The following is a 10,394-nucleotide window of genomic DNA, read 5'->3' on the forward strand; positions in this document are numbered from 1 at the left end:
AGCAACACGCTGAAAGAAAAGATCAACGTACATCCATTCCCGAGGGGTGAAAAAGATTAGGCCTGCGCTCAGCAAGGAGGCTTGCCGCAGACCGTGTCGGCCGGCCGGCCCGCCGCTCAGTGATGAGCCTTGCCATGGACCGTGTCAGCCAACCTGCCGCTCAGCAAGGAGGCTTGCTGCAGATGGCGTTGGCCAGCCAGCCACTCAGCTAGGAGGCTTGCCATGGCGGCCTCTCAGCCCACGCGCCACTCAACCGGCCCGCCGCTCAGCTGGCCCACTGCTCAGCCGGCAGGCCATGAACCATTCTCCCAGTCCATGACCAGGTTGTGCTGTTGCAGCCAAGAGTGTCCCAGGATGAGTGGCAACCTAGAACGGGCAGAAGGTTGAATTGAATAATCTCACGATGGTTACCAGAGAGGAGCATGGTTACCAGTGCCGTGACGGACGTCACCTCGCTGATCAAACAGCCATCCAGTTCATGAGCTGGGTTAGGTGGACAGCAGCGGAAGGGACTTAATGCCCCAATGACGAGCCAGGCCAATGCTGGCCTCAGCCCCGGAGTCCACTAGCGATGTCACTTTCCTATTCCCATTCAGGAAAAGGAACTGAGCCTGAAGCAAGAACTTATTGAGAATAGGAGAACCAGCACGGGTCGAGGTCACGCGGATCCCCCGTCGCCGTGTGAGCTCTGGCCTTTTACTGTGCACCGATGGCAGGTGACTTAGGCACGTGACATTATCGTTGTTTTTGTGTCCTTCTAAATATGTCCTTGGGCCAGTGCCAATGTCAAGCAGGTTCTTGTGCTATCTACATTATACAGTGATACCTCTACTTATGAACTTAATTTGTTCGGCAATTGGGTTCGTAGGTAGAAAAGTACATAAGTCGAAGCAATGTTTACCATAGGAATCAATGTAAAATGTCTTGTATGTCTTGTCACCGTGGGATAGTAGGAAACGCAATTTCAATCTCTTTGTATGTCTTGACATGTGAAGAAATTGACAATAAAGCAGACTTTGACTTTGACTTAACAGCAAAGAATACGTGCAGGACTATCCCAGAAGCCACACTTTTTGCCCTATTACTCTGTAAAACAGCGGTCCCCAACCTTTTTTGCGCCACGGACCGGTTACGTGTCAGAAATATTTTCACGGACCGGCCTTTAAAGTCCGGGGGGTAAATACGACGAAATTAAATGATACGACTAGCATAAAAACAAATATAAACCACTAAAAAATAAAACTCACCATTACGTTGAATTACAACCGTGGTTGTTTAGCTTTTTGTCCCTTGCGGACTACCGTAGTTTTTTTTTGTTATCTTTGTAGACGCAACATTTATTTATATATTTTTTCTGTGGGGCCCAGGACCAAATGGCCCACGGACTGGTACCGGTCCGCGGCCCGGTGGTTGGGGATCTCTGGTGTAAAACACAGTAAAATCAGTAACAAAATAAACACAGAAAACCATGACAACAGTTTTATTTTTTACTTTTAAACCCTTTTCACAAAAAATAAATGTAAATTTATCCTTGACTTCCTTTATAGTTATCTCTCTCGACTTTTGGATCATCCTCACTTTCACTCAATCCAGGGGTCTGCAACCTTTATTATCAAAAGAGCCATTTTGACCCCTCGTCTGCCCCAAAAATATTGTAGGGAGCCGCACAAAATAACAGAACTTGTAAACTTTTAAAAGTTCTCATCTTTTTATTTTTATTTTATTTTAGCTGTTATAACCACTGAATACAACAAAAAGTAGCCCACTTTAAAATAAAACATTTAGCTGAGCTTTAAAAATAAACATAAAATTAGGACCGTCCTTGACAAGTCCATGTCAGTGCTCTCTCGGCCTCTTCGGGTTTTTTGCTCAACCAGCTTTAAACTGAAGCATCTGAACATACAAAAAAAAATCTACATCAGCTTGGAGTCAGATTTTTTTTTTCCAGGAAAAGTAATAGCTTATTAAATTATATTTAATTCTTACCTGTTTAATGTGACTTCTGTGTCTAAACTTCGCTGCAGATCTTCCCTATGTCAGGGCTGTAGGATGTGACTTTGATCTTCACACAGGCCTGTAGACTCTCATCTACGAGGCGGGAACGGTGTTTGTTCTTTATGAAGTTCATGCTTGAGAACAATTGCTCGCATAAGTATGTTGAGCCAAAGATGGACAAGACTCCAAATGCATACTTTTTCATGTTCATATACGTGTCAGGAATGGCACTCCATGTTTCAAAAACAAGTTTGGCGGGGTGGGGGACTTTCTCCATATCACTCCATTTGTGCTCTTTAACGAGTGTAGCCTTCTGACGAGCGACTTCTTCAATATCCGCCGTCATTGATTTGAACTTATTTACCCATAAATCGTTATCCGCTATGTCGGCCAGTTCAATTTCTAGATCAGGCTTACTTACTCCGGTGAATGCAACTGTGTTCAGCAGGGATGGGTCGATGTCCAGCAGTGTGACAGGGAAAGAGCATACAGGTAACCCAGCGTCGTTGGCGGTGAATGCAAATAAATAAGTCCACGCTGAATTAAACTCTCTATTTTCTTCCGCAAGTTTCCTTTTTTGGGGGGTTTTCATGGCTATTCAGGGTTCACAACTTCGCACACAGGTTCGCGTGGGTTCACACAATCTAAAAGCTGCCAGCAGTTAAAGGCGCGGGATGTTGACGTTGATGTGACGTAGCTTATATTTTGTTGACAAATTATGAATTAGAAATAGGTCTAGCTTTTTAAAAATTGGATTGTATCAACTCAAACTCCAAGATAACTGCGCAACAAAATAAACTAATAATATGTAAATACAAATGAATTAAGAAATACTCTTTATTTATGTTAGGGTTTTTTTGGGGTTTTTTTTGTCAAGGCCAAAGGGAGCCGCTATAAGGAGTCGCGTGCGGCTCCAGAGCCGCAGGTTGCCGACCCCTGACTCAGTCTATACTCTGCATTGTTTTTTTTTAGCTTTGCGGTTGTCACTCTTGTCACGAAGGGGGTGTTTGATTAAAAATATATTGAGTGAAGTTTGTTTACCTCTCCTCTTCAAAATGTTGCAGAAGTGTTTAAGAGAGGTGTCGTTGAACAGGTCTGCTGCACGAACCGTTGCAGGTTTCTCTGGATGATTCTTTTCACCTAACACTGGCCAACACTTGCCTGTCCCAAATCCTTTTTCTTTTTCTCTTTTAATGATGGAGTCAGAAAGGTTTCTACATCCAGGCAGCATATGGTTCCTCATACTATTTACTTTATTGATGAAATAATTATTAAAATAATGAGCAATATCAAATGGTTTAGTTACATATGCACTGTCAATTTCGAGAAATCCAACTGTTTTTTTTACCGTAATTTCCGGACTATAAACTGCACCGGACTATAAGCCGCACCAGCTAAAATTCAGGGATATTTTAGTTTTTTTCTTACATAAGCCGCACCGGACTATAAGCCGCACGTGCACATGAGTTTTTTACAAAGAAAGACAGTACACAGAAAGCCGTAAAAATCCATAAATACGCCGCGCCGCCATTTAAGCCTCAGGGTTCAAAGTAACCTTCTGAATAAAATGCATTAAAAGTTCACATTCATTACAACTTGTTTTTGGTGAGCAGAATGTCAGAAGAATTGAATTTAAATGCTGATTGATTGGGTTTTAATACAATGCAGATAGTCCAAACAGCGCCACTGCTTTGTGTAATCTCTGAGTCACATGGCAGAGTAAAAGAAAGGGTTTAGAGCCCTTTGACGCAGGTCACCTAGCGTGCATTCCTACTAAAGCTCATAATAGTCACAAGCAACACAGCCAGAATAAGCAGCAGCCATAGTAGTGTTTCAAAATAGTATTTTTGTTGTTGTTTTTTTCTTCAAGATACCGCACAACAGTGGTCCACAGCCTTTTTACGAGTGTATAAAAGTGATCAAGTCATCACAAAAATCACGAAAAAAATCTTATATAAACTGCACCTGACTATAAACCGCAGGGTTCAAAATTTTGGAAAAAAGTCGCGGCTTATAGTCCGGAAATTACGGTACTTTGGTCATACCTATAATTTCTTTAAGTGTTCTCTATATTTTCTTCCATCCTTTTTGCAATCTTCGATTTTGGAACGAGAAAGCTGTGAGAAGTCTGCTGCAGGATTCATGACCACTACACACGCACACACTCACACATACACACACACGCACGCACACACACACACACACACACACACACACACACACACACACACACACACACACACACTACAATCTCCTGCCAACGGACCATTGGAAAGCCTACTGCTATGTATTTTTGAGATTATTTAGATTCCATGTTTTAATGTATTTAGATATACAAACACATTTAACGGGAGGTGTTGCTAAATGAAATTTTGTTGTAAACCTCGGTTTTGGACCACAATCCGTTCCAGGAGGCGAAAAGTGAATCGGTCGAATTCCGAATCTATTTTTCCCATTACGAATAATGGAAAAAAATGTAATCCATTCCAAGACTAAAAAAAAAAAAAAGCCTTTTTTAAGCATTTTTTCATTTGCGCATTTTTGTCCCATCGCGCAACTGCAGCGCACCGCCGAACGCGCAGCTGTAGCACGCCACCAACCGCGCAACTGCACCGTGCTGGTCGCATTATTGTGACAGAGCCGTTGCTGAAATTTAGAAAATATTTTTAAAGTCCTGCCTGATGTACTTTCCAAAATGTAAGTGGACCTCAGTGCGCAGGGAGCTTAATTTGGTCCGATCGCGCAACCGCAGCGCGGCGGTTGCTCACTGTCGCATTGCTTTAAGAGCGTCTTTGTGTTTTAGGATGGCTTTACTGCTCCCACTTGCTTTCTTTGGAGGCATGATTAGGGGTTAATATAATCCTCAAAGTAACGAAATTACAATAACAAACGGAGTCAGTCGGCATCCGGGCCGCACGGTCGGGTTTTCTCGGTTCCTTTCGGCTCATTTCGCGAGGTTCGACCTCCGAATTTTGTTCGACAACCGAAGCAAAAAAAATCTCAAATTTTTCGTTCGAATTCCGATTTGTTCGAGAACCGGGACGTTCGAAAACCGAGGTTTGACTGTATATCTTTGTACAATGACATTAAAGCTTCAGCCGACCGACCGGCCATGACATTGAACGACCTTTTGCAAGCAAAGGAATGAGTGAACTATCTTGATTTATTCATATCACACTGCACGAAGGTTTGATTTAAAGCAGGGGTCGGGAACATTTTTGGCAGACAGAGCCATAAATGCCCATTTTTTTTTAAAACAAATTCCCGTGAGAGCAATACCATTTAAAAAAAACGATAGGCTAAATACAATTAAATGCATGTATTTTAATTAAGACCGGCTCTCTAAAACAAACGCCTACAGAGCGGCTGTACATCCTGGCAGGAATAGCCCCACCAGAGATACGTAGATAAGCAGCAAGCAAGGAAGAACGGCAACAACAGTCCACTGACCAAAGACATCCTCTCTTCGGCCATGTACCAGCCAAAAGCCGCCTTAAGTCCAGGAAAAGTTTTCTAAAAAGTGTCCCACCCCTCGGAACACAGAGCATAGGTAGTGAAAGAGTCATTCGGTGGGAAGAAAGACTTGCCAATCTTCCACTAGAAACTACAATGGAGCTTAAGGCAAGCGAGGCACTGCCCCCAGGAGCAGACACCATCTATGCAACGTGGAAATTCCTAAATAGACTAAGATCTGGTGTTGGACGTGCAAAAGTCACTCTCGCCAAATGGGGACATCTGAATGATCAGAACGCTGAGTGTGACTGTGGCACTGAACCACAGACCATGCAACACTTCCTCGATAAAAAGAAGAAATGAAGACCAACGATTTTTTGTGTGCTATTCTTTTTAATAATGTTTTTATATTGAAGCCTAGAAAAAAACCCTCACCATTAATGAGACTTCTGGGGCTGCATCGTTGTGCTGATGGCTTTGTAGTCCAGTTGATATGTGGTGAGGTTGAGCTTCATGCAGGCGTTGAGGCTCTCATCAGTCATAATGGCCCGATCGTGAACGGTTCTTGCTGACAGAGGCATGTCTTTTATCCGTTTGAGTATCTTTTCTTTATCCGTGAAGTCGTCAAAAAGTTAATTAGCCACATCAAGCATATATGTTGAAACACTTGCCATCAGTGAATGACTTTCCATTCCTCACAATTGCTAATGCGCCAGCAAAACTAGTTGAATTAAAGTCATCTTGTCTGGTCCATACACGGAGTTGCTGTTGACTAGCTTGGACCTTCCTCTGGCGCTCTTCACAAGCTTTCTTTCTGCTGTCCCCAGCTGGGTATTTGGTTGCAAATGTAGCATGTCATGTCTCAAAGTGGCGCTTGATATTGGAGCGTTTCATTGATGCAATTATGTCATTGCATATGAGGCACGTAGCCGAGCCTCCTCTCTCCACAAATGCAAATTCTTCGGTCCACTCACTCTCAAATGTTCGGTTATCGTCATCTTTTTTTATCTTCGCCATCTTTCTTGCTTGCCTGGCACACATCAGCTAGCTAGCTGAAATTTTGAATAAAGCGGAGGAAATTTTATCTTTCACGACCCCGTAGACAGCGTATTGTCCAATAAAAATCGCGCTTTTTTTGTCCGACCTGGCGTCACCCTTCTGTACACCGAAGTGCAGCTGGGATTGGCTGATTGGCCACCATCATATGTGTGCCGAAGAAAACTGCTCCATCCTGCTTCAATGACTACCGCCCCGTGGCAGACACACATCAGATCCATTCTCCCACCCACACTTGACCCCTTCCAGTTTGCATACCGAACCAAACGCTCCTCTGAGGATGCAATTTGCTCTGCCCTCCACTCAGCCCTCACCCACCTGGAAAAAAAAACTCGCATGTGAGATTGCTGTTTGTGGACTTCAGTTCTGCATTCAACACCATTGTACCACAACGACTCATCTGCAAACTCGACAAACTGGGACTCAGTACCTACCTCTGCAACTGGCTACTGGACTTCCTCTGTCAGAAGCCTCAGTACATGTTGGCGACAATATCTCAAGCAGCATCACGCTGAGCACAGGGGCCCCCCAATGCGTGCTCAGTCCGCTGCTATTCACCCTGCTGACGCATGGTTGCACTGCAACCTACAGCAACAACTGCATAGTGAAATTTGCTGACAACACGACTATGGTGGGTCTCATCACCAAGGGCGACGAGACTCAATACAGGTTGGAGGTCGACCTTCTGACCATGTGGTGCAGGGACAACAACCTCCTGCTGAACTTCAGCAAGACCAAGGAGATTGTTGTTGACTTCCGGAAGGGTCACACCCAACACCTGCCACTGACCATCGACGGTGCTGTGGTGGAGAGAGTGAGCAGCACCAGATTCCTGGGGGTGCACATCAGTGAAGACCTCTCCTGGACCACCAACACTGCATCACTGGCGAAGAAAGCTCAGCGCCGCCTGTACTTCCTGCGGAAACTCAGACGAGCAAGTGCTCCACCAGCCATCATGACCACAATCTACCGAGGCACCATTGAGAGCGTCCTCTCCAGCTGTATCGCTGTGTGGGGTGGAAGCTCCACTGAATACAACAGGAAGGCCCTGCAGCGCATAGTGAACACAGCTGGCAGGATTATTGGTGCTTCAGTCCCCTCCCTGAAGGACATTTACACCTCCCACCCGCAAGGCGACCACGATTGTGAGTGATGTGAGTCTTTGTTTGATCTACTACCCTCTGGGAAGAGGTACAGAAGCCTGCGCTCCCGCACCACCAGACTCACCAATAGCTTCATACTCCAGGCTATTAGGATCCTGAACTCTCTCCCCCCTCCCCCCTCGGCTGCATAACGTCCTGGACTTTTGGGCCGCGATGGCTGCCTTGCACTACTCCACTCGCACTACTACTCCTGTACTTTTGCGCTATTATACTGACTGTCTGCTGTATGTACAATTGCTCCATTTCAACCATGTTGTTCTCATGTATTCATTGCTTATTTATTCATTGTATGTGCCTTCTTATTTTTACTTTTTGTATTGTTTACTTGAATGTTTTGTTTGTCTGTGGACCAATTGGGTGTAATATGTCTTGTCACCGTGGGATAGTAGGAAACGCAATTTCAATCTCTTGGTAGTATGTCTTGACATGTGAAGAAATTGACAATAAAGCAGACTTTGACTTTGACTTTGATATGATGCAACCGTGGATTTCAGCGGTAGAAAACAGATGGGATGGATTGCAAACGTGATCATATTTTATATTTTGAAAGCTAATTTAACATTTTGATTTCAGTAGGTCTATTTTTTACTTTGATAATATAACAGAATTATTTATGACTTCAATTGTGTAAACAATTGTCATATTTGTCCGCAAGCCAGACGCAGTCACCAAAAGAGCCATATCTGGCTCGCGAGCCTTAGGTCCCGACCCCTGATTTAAAGCATGTATTATTTTGACCTGGTTTTGAACAAGTTGATTTTTCGGCTCTCATGTCATTTGCGCCATACTTCCAGAGAACCACCCATTTTTGCCACAAAGTGTTAAGTTTGAGTTCCAGGGACAGAAACATTCTATAATTTGGGTACTAAATTGGAAAAGATGTGGAAATTCTGCTTTTGAGTGTGGCAACACACAGTGGTGAGGTATGGTAAGAAACATAAGTAACACATCTTTTTCTGGCATGTGACACTTAAGCAGAAGCTACATGGGTGCCGGCAGTGGCCACCTTTCTCGTCATGACCATGGCAGTAACTCTTGTGGTGATTGCAGTTGTTTATCGGAGAAGGATTTCCCATTTTCTTTGTCCAAAAGACAAACTGCCTGAGGTGTGTATATTTTTTTAACCATTTGTATGTTATTTTCACTCCAACTTTAACACAACCTGTTGATTCTGTTAAGAACCTGTTGGCAGCCTCCAGTTTACCTCTCTCCTGGGCCACGCACAACCATGACCAACTTGAGGAGATATACAATTCAGTCAACGTCATTGCAGAAAAAAGGTCTGTGGAAGAATTGTGAGCCATCTTCTGCAGAAAGCTTGTTACTGAGACAAGACAAAAAAAACTACCTCTAGAAGCAAACGAAAACCAGATTAATTGTAACTGTGAGAGGTGTGAAGAGCTGTTTTTCAAGACACCAATTTAGCAATGAAACCCAATGACAAAAGCACCATTATTTTCGTTACATGGGTTTATCTGCCTGTCTGTTCTGTGTAAAACTTCCTGGCAACAGAATTTGATTCAAGCTAACTGAAACCATACAAAAAAACATGAACTATTCCTTAAAATAAAAGTTCAAAATTTCATAAATGTTTGGTTGTTGCCAGATAAAGGATATTGCCCAATATGCTAAGTTTGTAATTTATTTTATGTATTTATTTTAAAGGTGCCACAATAAATTGACAATTAATGGATTATCAACCTAATAAGTTTTTTGTATTTTAAGACATTTGAAATTGTCCAACTGCTCGGAATTTGAACTTCCCAACAGTATCAGGTTTCTGAAATCCTCAATAAAAGCGGACTGATTTACTGTGTTGAATCAAATGTGCAACAATTTTTCCTCTTTTCTCACATTACGGACCAAACCAGTAACTAGATCATAATTTGTTTGTGCACTCATATTTTTTAATCAAAAGAGTTGGACATTTACGTTTATTTTTTTTGTCGTTTATCGATTACTTGACGAATTAATCAATTCTCATTAGTTGCAGAGCTAATCTATGCATCCATTTTCTATTTTACTTGTTTTTGTAAAATTGGTTGCATAAAATTTCTATTTTGCTTGTTTTCATGAAGTTGTTTGCATAAAATTTTTATTTAGCTTGTTTTCATAAAATTGCTCACCTGTGTGTGTGTGTGAGTGTGTGCGTGCGTATATACGCACGCACGCACTCACACACAGGTGAGCAATTTTATGAAAACAAGCTAAATAAAAATTATTATATATATATATTATATATTATTATAATTATATAAAAACTTTTTCCTCACGCCCCGTGGGTGGTCTCTTTTTCCCTTCAAGCTCGGGTCCTCTACCAGAGGCCTGGGAGCTTGAGGGTTCTACGCAGTATCTTTGCTGTTCCTAGTACTGCACTTTTCTGGACTGAGATGTCAGATGTTTTTCCTGGGATCTGTTTCAGCCACTCCTCCAGTTTGGGGGTTACTGCCCCTAGTGCTCCAATGACCACAGGTACCACTGAAGTCTTAACTCTCCAGGTCTTCTCCAGCTCTTCTCTGAGCCGTTGATATTTCTCAAGTTTCTCATGTTCCTTTTTCCTAATGTTACCATCATTTGGGATGGCTATGTCAACCACAACGGCTTTCCTCTGCTCGTTGTCCACCACCACAATGTCCGGTTGGTTCGCCATTGCCATTCTGTCTGTCTGGATCTGGAAGTCCCAGAGGATCTTGGCTTGGTCATTCTCTACCACCTTTGGAGGTGCTT

General features: G+C 43.0%; 1 protein-coding gene across 8 annotated transcripts in view; it reads left to right on the top strand.

The window, feature by feature from the left end:
* Positions 1–9,493, top strand: part of LOC148394696 (interleukin-10 receptor subunit beta-like) — a 69,381-nt gene extending 59,888 nt beyond the window's left edge. For all 8 annotated transcript variants that reach the window (XM_088383317.1, XM_088383319.1, XM_088383316.1 and 5 more), the window contains 2 exons: positions 8,643–8,773; positions 8,847–9,493. In XM_088383317.1, coding sequence (XP_088239443.1) covers positions 8,643–8,773; positions 8,847–8,966 — 251 coding nt within the window. In that variant the 3' untranslated portion in view covers positions 8,967–9,493. The remainder of the gene's footprint in view (positions 1–8,642; positions 8,774–8,846) is intronic.
* Positions 9,494–10,394: the final 901 nt, after the last annotated feature.

This window comes from Syngnathus floridae, chromosome 8 (assembly GCF_059516105.1).
Source record: "Syngnathus floridae isolate MCC-2025c chromosome 8, RoL_Sflo_1.0, whole genome shotgun sequence".
Lineage (NCBI taxonomy): Eukaryota > Metazoa > Chordata > Actinopteri > Syngnathiformes > Syngnathidae > Syngnathus > Syngnathus floridae.